Source organism: Pararge aegeria, chromosome 8, assembly GCF_905163445.1.
Source record: "Pararge aegeria chromosome 8, ilParAegt1.1, whole genome shotgun sequence".
NCBI classification, from domain to species: Eukaryota; Metazoa; Arthropoda; class Insecta; order Lepidoptera; family Nymphalidae; genus Pararge; species Pararge aegeria.
This window is the reverse complement of record NC_053187.1, coordinates 14,443,185-14,458,941: the sequence shown is the minus strand read 5'-3', so window position 1 is coordinate 14,458,941 and position 15,757 is coordinate 14,443,185. Positions and strand designations below refer to the sequence as shown.

The following is a 15,757-nucleotide window of genomic DNA, read 5'->3' as shown; positions in this document are numbered from 1 at the left end:
CGATTTCGACTTCACTTTCGGAGTACCAAATTCGAAGCCTACCACGCACCTCTTACTTTTCTATGTTATTTGCGTTTTTTGAGCAATTTAAATATCGCTTGGTTTATTTAATTTATTTACGGACACAACAAAAATAAACTTAAAAAGTAGGATACAAAGGGCGGCCTTATCGCTTACTAGCGATCTCTTCCAGGCAACCTTAGGATTAGGAAAACCAAGGGAAACCGATTGGTGGGGTGTATTATTAACGGTAAATTGGTTCAACGGAGAATAATAGCAATGCCTGTCCACCAATCCGCACTCGACCAGCGAGGTGGACTACAGCCTTAACCCCTTCTCATTGTGGGAGGAGACCCGTGCCCTGCAGTGGGCCGGTAATGGGTCGATATGATAAACTATATAGGTTCTCCTGGATGGAAGATATTCCTACTCAAAATTGCCTCAAGATCGATGAATCTATTTAGATAATCCGATAGCAAAGAAGAGAGAAGAATAAAGATAAATTGAGAAGAACACAAAGCTACGTACCATCTAAAAGCTTTTTCTCTTCATCATTAGGTGTGTCTTCTTTTTTCTCGTCTTTAGCGTCGGGGTTGAGTAATGAATCGCCATCTTCTTTTTCAGGTCTATTATCTTCTGGTTTGGACTGGTTTGAGTCTACACCCTAAAAGAAATACAGAAAACAAGATTTATTTCACAAGATTACTTTACTATCACTTATCAGCTTTAACTTCTATATTATTTATCTTCTTATACCGAGTAAATAAATGGCGAATTTATATACTCGCTTAAAAATCAAAAGGTTATATTATAAAATAAAGAAATTATACCTCATAAAGATCAACTTATTTTATAGCTTTTTCATTGAGGAATTTGGGTGTTTATTAGGGTTAATTATTTAGGGCCCTATTATAACACATATTATACGTTATATATGCGTGCGAAAGGATTTTTCCGTTCAAATTTAAAATAATTACGACATAAAGCCACCTTTATTGACATTAATAAGGCCCCTAATGTCTTAAAAAAAAGAAAGTGGAGTCGCGGCATTTGGGATGATTTTGATTTGGGATTATCGCACCTGTGAATCTTCGATGCCAGGTTTCCACCCATCAGGTTTTTCGTTCTTCTTCTCATCTTTCTCCTTCTCTTTCTCGTCTTGCTTATCTGCTTTCTTTTTCTTACGAGGTTTTTTGTCCTTTTTCATACAAAGGAGTCTGTATAATTCGTATCCTATCATGAGTACACCGCCTGTAGTTGACCAGTCCTAGAAGTAATAAAACAATAAGAAAGGTTTTCCATATTATCACAGCCAGGAAATTTTAATTTTTATTGAAGGACTGTAAGAAGACAGAGAAATATGTAGTTATAATATAGTTGCAAATGTACTCAATATGTGGTTCATTGAAACTTCGTATAATGCGAAGCGAATCTTATAGAATGATTTGGTTGCAGATTTGGGCAGAAAGCTAGCAATCGTGGCGTCATTTTCGAGTATCGAAACACGGTAACGCCAAAGCAAGATACACCTTATACAACGTGTGAATGAAAACCGAAATAATACCTCACAGGCTATAGAGGTACATTATGTACTGTCTCTGAGACTTATCTGTGATACCGAAAACCAAATAGGTTCGAGTTAACCATAGTTCTTACTGAAAGAAATCAGATACAGCCCTAACATCACATACAAAAAAAATCATGTGACACCCATTAAGTGGCAGGTACAGTGACAGGTATTAGGTACGCATCGCATACTGTATACTATGCGCGCGTCGGTCTTTTATCTTCAATAGGGTTGAAATAAGTAAACACTTGGAATGTTTTGAATTGGTTGGTACGGAATAATAAGAATGCTTCTTTTGATTTAATATTTTTACAGGGTGATTCCTTATGTAATATACTTATGCAGCCTTTAACATTATTTCGTAATTCGGTTACAATTACGAAACTATAACTCGTTCAAGATTCGATAATTGTTCAGTAATCCTGGTTCATATTTTGCCAAATGAATTTGCTGTAGAAGTATATACGAATTTGAGCTTTACAACAAAGAAAGAAAGTTTGATTTTACTCTTGCGTTACACAGTGTCGATAGTCGAAGCCTTCGATTAGGATTATTACAATCAATTCTTATACTAAGGCTTATCCTTAGTAATTCGAACTATTCGATTTCGAACCCGTTGGATTCCTAGAACACATGTAAAATTACAAGAAAAGTCGAAATGTTACCTTGACAACTTTGGCTCGCATCTGCAACGTCTTATGGCTGTCGTTCAGTACGTAGATGGGGAAGTTCCTTGGCCGAACTTCACCGTGCGCCGCTAGGGGGCTATTGGTTGTATCTAGAGGTAGCCACATGTTGAATTCCGCCACCTACAACATCCAAGTATATTATACTAATTCTGACCCTTTACCAACTGTGATGAATTAATATGACAATTTTTGCTTGATTGACGTTTAAGTTTCCACTACAAGATAGTCTTTGTCTGTATTATCACCTGCTGGTAAGTGATAATTAAGTTAAGTTGGTAACGGGCTAAACTGTTAGGGGTATGGCATTTATATTAAACCCATACCCCTAATCGGTTTCTACGCGACATCGTACCGGAACGCTGAATCGCTTAGCAGCACGTCTTTGTCGGTAGTGTTGTAACTAGCCACGGCAGAAGCCCCCCACCAGACAAACAAAGTACAATAACCAATGGCAAGTATCCAATGGTTGCTAGGGCATCTGCACTGAACAGTGGCGTGCATAGAGGGTATGCACAGGCTATGCAGATGATATATAATGAAGAAAATCTCCAGTAAGAGTTATAAAACATTAGGATATGCATTGTAAGAGGTATAAAAAGCCTACCCTTATGTATCTATAACTCGTATTGGAGATTTTCTTAATTTTATATCATCTTCTTACTTGTGCATACCCTCTATGCACGCCACTGGCCCTGAATCAATTTGGCATCTGAAAATCAAAATGTTTAAACTCAATCATTCTCTAGCAATATTGTTTTAAAGACAGTATCAATAGTGACTGTGTAAGACATTTCGTCGATTGTTAATATATAGAATTGTTCATGTACGAATATAAGCCAATTAGTTTTATAAAAATAAAACAATGCCCCGTTTTGAGTCAATTATTTTTACCAACAAATTAACTATCAAAATTATTATCTACGTAGCTTAAAACGTATTTAGCTCCTAATCAGATTTCGCAAAGTATCTATAAAGCCCAAACAATTTGCTGAAAGAAAATGCCTGAGAGTTCTCCATAATGTTCTTAAAGACCCGTTGAGTTTACCAATACGCACTTGGCCAGTGTGCTATACCACAGCCTAAAAACTTCTCATACCGAGAGGAAACCCATTCCCTTCAGTAGGCGGATAATGATGTTACATACGTACCCAATTTTGTAGTGTATTTATAGGCATGATGCACAAGACCGTCTTGGAGTTTGTATGCCGCAGGAATATGTCACAGAAGCAAACTATTTGCAGTGTCTTCCCCAGGCCCATCGAATGCGCCAAAATACACCCGAAACCGGTGGAAGTGGAGAATCGCTGGACGGATTCTATGATGTTATCAAATAAGAATCTCACTCCGCCAATCTGAGGAATAACAATATATCATATATAGTTGATCGAATCAGCAAAGTTTCCTACTAGATGACGTTACAGTCGCTATAAGACTGATGTAAAAGGCATATACTAATTTTCGGCATCGACGGTAGGAGAGCCGTTAATTGGAAAAAGGCTAAGGCCGCGATGGCCCATCCTGTCGGTTCCGAAAAATTTTATATGCTTTTTAAATTTATAAAATTTATAATTCCTTCAAGTGTAGGTAAAAACACTAATAAAAATAATAAAATTATAATAATATATATAACAAACAACTACTTTCGCATTTTTTAAATCGGGGATGATGCGTTCCCCATAGAGAACCTATTTATTTATTTATATAAATAAATAAATATACTAAATAAATATACTACGACAATACACACATCGCAATCTAGCCCCAAAGTAAGCGTAGCTTGTGTTATGGGTACTAAGATAACTGATGAATATTTTTATAAATAATATACATAAAATACTTATAATATACAGATAAACACCCAGACACTGAAAAACTTTCATGTTCATCACACAAACACTTTCCAGTCGTGGAAATCGAACCCACGGCCTTTGACTCAGAAAGCAGGGTCGCTGCAAACTGCGCCAATGGGCCGTCAAAACATCATCCTGTTAGTAAGGCAGGGCCACCTACACTAACAAGATAGAACTACGTAATTTATGGATAACTATAAGACAAATGAATGAAAGATGACAAAAAACATATACTGAAACAGAAATAGTGTACTATAGTGATACGCTGCGAATATTGAAGTTAAAGGTCATTCAGTATTCTCAGTGTATCTCAACAATTCGCGGAACAATGCTGTCCACCCGTCATGGAATAGATCCCATTGAGCATTGCTGTCCAAGAGCGCATCGAATGACGACAATGAACGCGGTATAGTATAGGTGCCATGCCTCAATAAAATTCAAAAATTCAAAATTCATTAACATCGTGGACGAAGGTTTTTTTTCTTTTGGGGCACGTATACAACACCGTCGGCTATAAAGAACAGGGCCTATACATATGATTCAATATACAAAGAATGCTCGTGATAAACGGTCAAAGGTTATCTGGAGGTAATCGCTTCAAGCGATAAGGCCGCCTTTGCGCATATTTTTTTTATTATCGTTTGCTTTGTTAACCTAGCTTTCTATTTATATGTGCAAAAAAGACTTCTTCTTCTTCTTCAAAATTACCTGGTGTTAGTAACAAACAATCATCCATCAATCCAAACGTGCCTATTTGTAACACGCAATGCTCTGAAATCGAATATTTGTTTTAAGCAACATTTCGAGTTATAGCATATTACATATCGCCCAAAATGTTGCCTAAAACTATTTTCTTGCATAGCTAGGATATTATAAAAAGTTAAAAAGCAGAAAGGGAAGTGGTGATATCCAGTGGCGTGCACTTCATACACGCACAAAAGCACTGCCTACCCTAAAATTGATATATAGTGCGCATCGGAGGAGGATTTTATACAATAATCCTGTTGTATGCATACCCTGGTAAGAAACCAAGTGCACGCCACTGGTGATAGCCCAGTGGGTGAGACTTCGACATCACTATCGTGGGGTCGACTTTGAATCCTAGCACGCACTTCTAACTTTTCTGAGTTATGTGCGTTTTAAGGAAAGAAAATATTACATGTTTCAACGGTGAAGGAAAACATCGTGAGGTAACCGACGACGGCCGACAGGCGCAATGGGCAGCGAACCTGCTTTCTGAGTCGTGGCCGTGGGTTCGCTTCCCACAACATGAATGTTTTTCAGTGTCTGGGTGTTTATCTGTATATTATATTTATAACAATATTCATCAGCTGTCTTAGTAGCCATAACACAAGCTACGCTTACTTTGGGGCTAGGTGCCGATGTGTGTACTGTCGTAATATATTTATTTATTTATTTTATTTATGCCTGACAGTTCTCCATAGCGCTCTCAAAGGCGTGTTAAGTCCACCAATCCGCACTGGGCCAGCGTGGTGGACTACGGCCTTTACTCCTTTTCATTGTGTCTCCTACAATGAGAAGGGGTTAAGTCCGTCGTGTCCTGTTCTTAGCCTGTAATGGGTTGATATGATGAAGCAGAAGGAATAATACCTGATGTGGTTTGATAACCCTGGCGATTTGTGGCGCCAAGAATATTCCCTCTTCGTTTTCGGCGTGACCAATGTTTATCAGCACCCTTCCTTGCTCGTCCGGAATATTATACGCATCATTCACGTGCATACCTGAAATATTGGAAAATGCTATCAGCATCATTCTCAGCCTGTTAAATTCCCACAGACAAGCCTTATGCGGCCGGCACTTAATACATGCACAAAAGCACTGACTTGTCTAATATCTTTATAAAACTTATTAGATATAGGAGGATTTTTCAACTATATACCAGTTTCTTTATGCCTATCCTGGTAAAATAAACTTGTGTACGCCACTGCTAATAGGATAATGGGTATTTTAGGTATAGCCGAAATTCCTCCGCGCAGAGCATGCATGGAGGTCGATTAAACACCGACATACGTAGTGCTCCAATGCAACGTAGTAAGCAGAACAACGCGCAGTATGTTCCTAAGCATCACTCCAGAAGTATTTGGCGGCCTGAGCGGCCTTCTAGGCTTCTGGGATGAACACGGCTGGCTGGAGTGACACAGCTGGGACTCTTACCAGTGGCATTACGTACAACGGAACGTTCCGGCATACTAAGTACGGAGACAAAGAAGAAGTTGAGAAGAAGATGGAGACAAGATTTTTTTATATCTCCAAAAGTGACCTCAATCTCCGTTTTTAAATTATGTCGCAGCAAGATGGTTGCAAGCTAACTATTAAACCCACACCCCTAATGGAGTTCTAAGCGGGATCGTAGCGGAACGCTAAATCGCTTGCCGGCAAGTCTTAGTTGGTAGAATGATAACTCGCCACGGCCGAAGCCTTCCAGAAAAGCTTAGAACCTCCACCATATATAATTTACTAGCATTTGCTTGCAATTTCATCCCCTTTTGTTTCGAGTTTAAAAAGTCTCATATTTTCAGAAAATATTTTTTTTTCTGGGATCAAAAATAGATATATGTATATATAAAATCAATCTCAAATCAATTAAGAAAATCAAGCCACATCTTATTCTTCTTAAAAATTTTATATTTCATAAAATGTTGCTAGCAGTAAATATCACCAAGCGCTATTTTGGAAAATGCATGCTATCTCTGTAAAATTTTTCCTATATCTCTTGTTATATTTTAATCCAATTTCAAGCTTAAAATTATTGTATGTAAATCTCCAGGGTGCAAACGTCAAAGTCAAAGTCAAATATTTCTTTATTCAAATAGGCACATAGATGGCACTTTTGATGCGTTTTTACATTACATGTAAAATATGACATAGGAGTGATTTGATGGCGATAACTAAATTCGTCAACTTAAAACTAAAGCTACGAGGGTTCCAAACGCGCCCTGGTCTAAGAAGAAGCCCGCAACAAACTTAGCCGGTTGTTATTTTTTTTTGTTATCACCATCTCACATTGTCTTTTAAAACTTTTAAAGCAACCTGGTGAGAGCAATAATTTACACCCCAGCATTTTTATCGTTGACGTAGTCATTAATACTATAATAGGACTTCTCTATAAGCTTACGTTTAATACAAACTGAACTATTTCAGAGACATCTCCAAGATATCAACTGTTAGTTTATTGTAAAATTGTATACAATTACCTTTAAATGAATTACTTATTTTATAGTGCACTGCAAGTTTATTTTTGCTCCTAATGTTCAAATTATAGCAGTCATCATTATCTCAACTCAGGATGTCCAACGCTGATCATGCCAATGCTCTTGTGTAGTGAATTCCACATGCCCATGAAACCGCATTGGACCAGTTAGGTGACTTAGAGTCTAATCCCCACTCTACTATGAAAAAGTAGGTCTGTGCCTAATGGTGGGTTCATAATAGATGTGTTGATGATGCACAAATGTAAACTAAGCCAACAAAGATGTAACATGCGAAGAAAAGATATAAAATGAAAAGCATGAATCATATCTATATAGAAGTGTTAATCATACCAGAATTGCTCGGATCTTCCTCTGCCCCAGGGCTGGGTGGTAACTCTGAGTCTGACAGCATTATACAATCATCAGAATCAGATGAAGATGATGATGATTCTTCACCACTACTGCTATCCATTATTTCTACAACCTGGGAGGTTTAATGAGTATTATTATTAGAAAGAAATTTAATTAAACTTTGAAATACAAAATTTGGAAAATTTTAATTTAAAAAATTTATATATTTTCCTTGTCCATTCTTATTTTATTCTTTAAGGCACAAGAACTGAAAACTAAGTACTTCAATTTCTTTTTTATAAATACCATGCCTTTTCCAGCCATAATCAGATTATTTTTATTCTTTTATTTAATTTTGTAGGGTATTCTAGCAAATATCCTCTATTTCTGTTGGTCTATTTCCATTACTTGTGCCAAAAAAAATTTTTTTTTTTATTCCATTACAAGTTAGCCCTTGACTGCAATCTCACCTGGTAAGTGACGATGCATTCTAAGTTGTTAGTCAGGAGTATGGTATTCATACGCTAAATCGTTTAGCGGGCACGTCTTTGTCGGTAGGGTGGTAACAAGCCACAGTGAAAGCCTCCCACCAGACCAGACCAGAGAAAGTTCAGAAATTATAAATTTCCAAATTGCCCCTACCAAAAAACGAAAATAAATTAGTTTTTTTATAATATAAATTGACCTTACCTCTTTTTTGTCTGGTTTCTTCTGTAATAAAGATGCACCAGAAGTTGTAGGTTTGACCACCTTTGATACTTCTAGATGCTCCTTGGTAACTGTCCTTTTAACTTCGCCAGATGGTAGTTTTACTAATACTGTATTTGGTAAACTGAAAAATAAGGGCATTTGTTAATGCAAAAGTGCCCAAAAAACTAGCCAAAATCCTTGATCTATTTCAATGCAGAATACAGATCAGCTGGCAGAGAGAACTTTTGGGGTGAAATATTGTAAAAAAAAATTTCTTCTTCAAGTTTATATATTTATAAAAAAAAAACTAATACTGAAAATATTCTTTAATGCTAAAAATATACTAATTATACATACTTAAGTTTCTGCCCTCCTCCCTTCTTTAATAATGAAGAACCACCCTGAAGCAACGATAGTGTCTTTTGATGGATTTTGTTTTGTCGGTTGATAGCTATTTGCCTTTGCACCTAAATAAAGAAAATGTTTTTTGTAAGTATTAATTTACTAAAGAGCTGTTAACTTTAGTGTATTTTTAATTGTATATTTTCAGTAACTAAACACTAAAATCTATCATGATTATTATAATAAAAATAAATAAATATGTTACAACAATATACACATCACCATCTAGCCCCAAAGTAAGAATACCATGTGTTATGGGTACTAAGATAACTGATAAATAGTCTATCTCTGTGTATTACAAGTTTAATATATAAATAATATACATTCATACTTGTAATGGAAAACATACATGACATGGAAAAATATTCATTTTTGAAGTTTATAAAACTATTCATGTTCATCACTCAAACATTTTCCAGTTGCGGGAATTGAACCCACAGCCTTGGACTCGGAAAGCAGACTGGACTGCCCCATTGACTGTCCTAGATTGTCATAATATGATCTATATACACAAAAAAATGCCAACATAACTAAACAACATAACATACTATAGTATTATTAAGACTGTTAATGGAAATTCCCAATTATCGAACTTTAAAAGAAATAAATACATTGTGAAATAAATAAAAGCCATACTCCAGTAAGGCAACATCAAGTTTATTTTCCTTTCATTATGATTTCATTCTTGTTCTCGCTTTATTAAACTCCTACGTAAAACCAAAAGTACCTCTCTTATTATCCTTTGCTGTTCCTGGACTCGTGCCAATCTCTCGGACTCCTGCCTCTGCGCGGCCAATGTTGACGCGTCTAAGTTCTTCTCATCCATGACTTCTCTGATGTTGCGTCGGACGTTCAATGTATTCGGGTTTAATAGCTTTTTTTGCTAAAATTTACCAAAGATAGAGAATTAATATCACTACCGCTTTTGCAGAGTGATTTTATTGAAACCTTACGCAGAAGTAAAATATTGAATCTTAAATAATAGAGAAGACAAAAGTCTCTAAAGAAAATACTTAAATTATATACTTTTATAATATCAATTAAATAGTAAATGGCAGATGTCTGCCATCTTATTCCATAACCTTAATACCCAGTCCACAAAACCCAACCAAACAGTCTAATTAAAAACCTAACCATTCCTTGCTAGAGTACTTCTCCAAAAAGGAAAATATTATCTGGTTGTCGCATTCAGATCAATTCCACAAGGTCCATTTTCCCACATGAGCTTTAAGGGTTATACATTTTTGGCCTGAGAGTGTACAAAATATAAATAAAACTGAACATATTAGTAAATTTATTAACATTGTTATTAGTAGATACCAAGATAATTGTCCATATGAAATATTCATTAATTAGAATTATATAATCCACATAATCTGTAAATATTATAAAATACAATTGTGTCTGTTGGGTAATAGTAACTCAATATACAATTATATACTCAAACTACCTCTCAAATCCTGATAACAGGATAAGAAACCTGCTAGTTGTTGCCTTCAAATTGTCTCACGTTCCTGTTTTTTTTAACTCTAGTATTCCCCAGATTAAAGGTATCCTATGTCTATCTCCAAGATGCAAACTACATATATTTCATTCAGACAAATTTCACCAAGATTGGTGGTGCGGTTAATCCAAAGATATAAAACAAACAAACATACAAACTTTTGCATTTATAATATTAATATGTATTGCTTAAGTTTTGTTAATTTGTCAAACAGGAATGTGTACTATTTCCTGTAGTATACTAAATATAGAATGGTGATAAAAATATGATATATTATATTCATATCTTAAATTTATTTTAAGAGATATATATTTATACATAATATATATATATATACATCTGAAAAAAAATTGCTGAACCTATTGTGAGCATCTTCTATTGGTACAAGAATAGAATGAGTAGCTAAGGTGGAGAACCGAGTGTGCATAAATAACATAAAGCCTACTTAAAACTTATCAAGTTGAGTTGATACTCATGTAACAATATTTGATTATTAAAATCTTTACTTTTATAAATTAATAGCAATTAAATTAAAGTGGATACGAAAATTATTTCTTAATAATATTATATATACAAGGCTAACTTGAAATTATAAAAATCATATTCAAGTAAAGTATTCACAGTTAGGAATTTAGAAGAAGATAAAAGCTTTGTACCACCAGACAAAATCCCAAACCTGGCCCTATGAAGCTTTTATCGAAACAAGGAGAAATGGGTCCAATGTACAGACTTTGCCAAGTCTTTCTACAAATCCAATAAATCTAAACTGACGGATTAAACAACCAGATCATATACTTTGCTTAATATCTTGATGTGCTTGGGTTAAGGTAAAATTTTATAGTTTGTAAATGGCAATAATATATGGAACAGCTATCCAGCTTATTTCTTAATAACATCCAGCTGAAACTGGGGTCAAGCAATTTAGCATATCAACCCATGAATCTTAGTCGTCTTAGTCGAATATTGTCAATGTTTAAGAAGAGCATACATACCTCTTCTTCCGCATCATTTTTGTCATCCGTCTCCTCCTTTCCTCCTTCCACTTCTGCGTCCATAGACTTCCCACTAATTTCATCCATTTCTGTTAGCTTGTCAGCAATATCATAGTCCTGGCTACCTTCGTCCTGTTTGGACATATTTAGTAAATCTTCAGCAGTCTTTCCAGGACACAGTTCACTCTCCTCCACCTCAGATATTTCTACATTTTTCGTTAAATCTAAATCTCCTTCATTAATTATATCACTTATAGTAAGTGTCTTTGGTTCCTCCACACTCGGGACCATAGACTCGGAATCAGGAGATGGTAGGGTTTTCACCTCACTTGGTGCTTCACTCAGCTTACTTTGTACAAAGTCACCAGTCTCAGGGTCAATGTAGCTCTCGTTCTCCTCCTCTAACTCCTGCACTGCACTTGGGTTCACTTCAAAATCTGCGTCAGATAAACCATCACTATCTGTTCTATTGTCTTCACTAGAACAGTCACTTAAATCTAATATATCGTTGCCGATTATACTACGTATCGCTATGCCAGTGTCTTTTTTTAGTTTCTTCGTGAAATTGTGAAAGCTTTTTACTGCTTCCATTTTTCTTTTGCGGCTCATGGGCCGGGGGCGCGAGGTGGACTTCCTCCGAGGGTTCATAGCTGCAGCCTGAGCGAAATGTGCTCGTTGGATACGCGCGATCGTCTCGTCTTCATCCTCGCTGTCGCAGACTTCCTCGTCGGAATCTTCATCATCCTCCACCTTCTTTTTCATTTTGCCTCGCACGGACATCGTCCCACCAGCATCATCCATGTCAATAAACACTCCTTCACAAGTCTTACATTTGTAAATGCATAATGAGTGCTCCACCAGTCATCACATGTTAGTTATCATTTTCGCCAAGTGTATGTTAGTAAGGTTTTAGTCAAAACCGGCAAAGGTTTTGAATCTTCTTCATAAAAGTTTCATTTTCGCGATTTCTTTGTAGCTTTTAACAGACGCGGTATGTGTCTAAAACGATCAGAAATAAGCCGGATGACACAAAAAATTACTGGAAGCACTGCATTTCCTTTAACTTTTCGATGTAGTTTTCGTTCCTGTTTATGAACTTGTCTTATAAATTGAATATCAGCAATTAAATTTTAGGAAGCCATTACTTCCGCAATAAATAGCATTTGCCTATTATACATATAATTTGTGTATTCCACAAGCGTGTTTACAAAAATTATTGTTAGACGATTTGCGAAGCTACAACTTGACTATTCTAATATCATTTAATCTTAAGGTATAAAATTCCATGGCAATAAATAATAACATAAAAGCATTCGGCTATCATTAATTGAATCCCCTCAAACAAAATACATCCCTTCTGCGTTGTGTCATTATGGTAAAAAATACTCGAGCACACATTTTAGAAATGGCAACATTTTTGGTCTTAATCCAAGGGTTGTCACTTGTCATTTTCTTTAGTCTATTGGTAAAGGGATGGGACGTTCAATATCCATGGCATTTAGGAAAGCTAAATGATATATAGATAGATAGATAGATAAATTCTTTATTGCACACTATTAAGGGATAAAGATAATAAATATTGGAAACAGAAATACAAGACAAATAATAATGCGCAAAGGCGGTCTTATCGCTTTAAGCGATCTCCTCCAGACAACCCTTAACGAAAGAAGATAAAAGTTTTTTGAAACGGGATAGTGCAATATTTTAAAAATATGTCATAAACTACATCAGCTTCATAAAACAATAATACATAAATACCTACTACAGATACAAATAATATAGAAATAAATACATATATATACAATTACAAACAAAACACATATAACTTTATGACTCAGTAGATAAATAATATTCTTAACGACTTTTGAAGATGCTTAATGATTTAGCCTGTCTAATGTCCCTTGGCAATGCTTAATTCCAGAGTATTATATAACCACCTTGACTGGGAATGAATTTCTATACTTATGCGAGTGACTGGCAAGAACATAAAACCTGTTGTCATCCTTAGCCCTCAAATAGCACTGAACATTGCTACCAAGAAAGTTGAATCGCTCTTTTAAATTTGGTGGCGTCTGAGGATAAAATAAAATAGAATATAAAAGACAAAGAGCGTGCAAGTTCCTACGGGATCGAATTGGTAACCCCTTTTAACCGAGAACGATACTGGGACTCATGATCAAACTTACGTATACCAAAAATAAACCGTATACATACGTTTTGCAGCCTCTCCATTTTATCGAGCATGTTATCATATAAATCCAAGTAGCAAATATCAGCATAATCTAAAATAGGTTTTAGTTTATAATTTTAGTTTTTAACAGCAGAAAATTCTTCCACCGTCTCAAGTATCCAACAGCGACAAAAATTTTGCGACTCCATTCAGAGACAAGAGGTCCCAAGTCATTATAAAAGGCAAAATAAGTCCCAATAAGGTCTCCGACTGCACTGTCCCAAGGTATAACAGTAGCTTCAAATATAACAGGTGGTAAACTTTTATAAGATAGAGAGGAAAGGAAATAAGTGCTGCCTATTATAGTTACTTGGATTTACCTTGAGACCAAAAGACCAACACCAAGCCGCAATTTTATTTAATTCAGTATTAATAGTTTCAATGGCAACAGCAAGATTATCAACAGCCGCCTATACATAGAACTGAAAATCATCAGTGTAAAAATGATAAGACGAAGATAAAACAAATGACACTGAGTTTATAATTTTTTTTAAATAGAAACGGAGAGAGCACCACCCTGGGGTACTCCGGAAATAAGTGAAAGAAAGGAAGATAGTTTACTGTCCAAACGAAAACATTGCTGACGATTACATAATTAATCCCGGAACCAGTGACAACGTGAGGTGACATGCAAACTGTCTTTAGAACAGCCAAAAGGAATTTCAAAGTCTAAGTTGTTAGACGAATTACTGAAATCTAAGAGAACTAATACAGTAAGGAGGACTAATAGTTATTATCGACAGCGAAACGAATATCATCGCAGACCTTGATCAAGGCAGTTGTTGTACTTAGTTAGGACGACAAAAACCGGACTGGAGCCGGAGGGGGCTTAAAATAACATATCTGGTAAGATAGAGGCTAAGTTGCTGATGCACAATACGTGCAAGAACTTTAGATAGAAACGGAAGAATGGAGATAGGCCGACGGTTTAAAGGATTTATAGAGATATGAACTTAAGGAATAGAAACCACATATGCTTTACACCACACAGTGAAAATGTAGCTGAAGTAATGTGTTCAGTATGTAAGAAAATACTGGTACAACACAGTCAAGTGCAGCAATTATCATTATTCTACGTATCCAATCAACCCCATTCCCATCAGATTTAAAAGCCAAGATATGCTTTTTCAGCGGGGGTATCACTGAACTGTAATTCAGGTCTTTCATGTGCAGGCAATGAGCCAAGATAATAAAGCGTCCCTTGTTTAAAAGCGCATTGAATGAACATGTGGCTATAAAGTGTTTGCTAAAGCTCTCGAAGTCGATGGTTTGCGAAACTGGTTGACGCTGACGACCGATACCCAGTGAAGCCAGAAATTACCTTGCTGGACCCAAAATTCCTATTTAGCGCATATGAAAAAAAAATGTTTGTCAATGAGGATACAAACATTACGTTCAAATATTATCGAGACTAAATATAGAGACATGCAATTCGTATAATTTTCTCCAAAGGCCAACATAATAGGACTGCACCCTGATGGAGTGCCGTCCCATTATGTTGGCCTTTGTACATCCTCTTCACAAATAATAATAAGATAGTTTAAACCTGATCGGTTTCTACGCGACATCGTACCGCAAAGCTTAATCGCTTAGCAGCGTCTTTGTCGGCAGGGTGGTAACTAGCCACGGTCCATAACTTCCACTTGACTAGACATAAGAAAATTCAGAAATTAAAAATTTCTCCTGCCAGTGGTCGAACTGGAACCTTCCACTTAAAACCACAGAGATCACCACTGCGCCAAAAGGTCGTTAAAAATTTCAACTCCATTTGTTTTGTACCACTGCTTTGACCTCTGTAAGACATTACTTAGACCTGTCAATTTAGTTTTAATTTAGCCTAGAGGTTTAAGTTTATGTAATAAATAACAATATTCATTTTAAATTTGGAATTAATGTTTTGACAAGGATTTGGATTGTGATGTAAATTAAGCTCTTTAAGTACGTACATAATACTTATACTGTGATTGTTTCACTTAGTTCTTTATATTGAAGTTTTTAAATAACAATTCCAGATAACAATGTTTTTCTTATTTCTTACATTTTAACATATTATTATTGAGTGTTACTCATTAACTTCAAAGCTCAACCTGTCCCTTACCAACACCTTCTCAAACATTTCAAGTAGCAAGTTCATACAAATTGCAATAATAATAATCATCATCATCATCATCATCATCATCAACTGATAAGCCTCTGAGCCATTTTTCATATAAATAAAAACAATGCAAAAAAATTGATTCAGTGACATTAGTTTAAAAAGAACAATTGAA

At 35.7% G+C, this 15,757-nt stretch overlaps 1 protein-coding gene across 2 annotated transcripts in view; it reads right to left on the bottom strand.

Annotated features, from left to right (window-relative positions):
• LOC120625599 overlaps nucleotides 1-12,390 on the bottom strand; it is a 29,664-nt gene extending 17,274 nt beyond the window's left edge. For both annotated transcript variants that reach the window (XM_039892663.1, XM_039892664.1), the window contains exons 1-10: nucleotides 11,258-12,390; nucleotides 9,489-9,644; nucleotides 8,717-8,826; nucleotides 8,360-8,501; nucleotides 7,670-7,802; nucleotides 5,718-5,848; nucleotides 3,405-3,608; nucleotides 2,233-2,376; nucleotides 1,082-1,267; nucleotides 529-664 (exon numbers count right to left, since the gene is read on the bottom strand). In XM_039892663.1, coding sequence (XP_039748597.1) covers nucleotides 529-664; nucleotides 1,082-1,267; nucleotides 2,233-2,376; nucleotides 3,405-3,608; nucleotides 5,718-5,848; nucleotides 7,670-7,802; nucleotides 8,360-8,501; nucleotides 8,717-8,826; nucleotides 9,489-9,644; nucleotides 11,258-12,058 — 2,143 coding nt within the window. In that variant the 5' untranslated portion in view covers nucleotides 12,059-12,390. The remainder of the gene's footprint in view (nucleotides 1-528; nucleotides 665-1,081; nucleotides 1,268-2,232; nucleotides 2,377-3,404; nucleotides 3,609-5,717; nucleotides 5,849-7,669; nucleotides 7,803-8,359; nucleotides 8,502-8,716; nucleotides 8,827-9,488; nucleotides 9,645-11,257) is intronic.
• Between the last annotated feature and the right edge of the window lie 3,367 nt (nucleotides 12,391-15,757).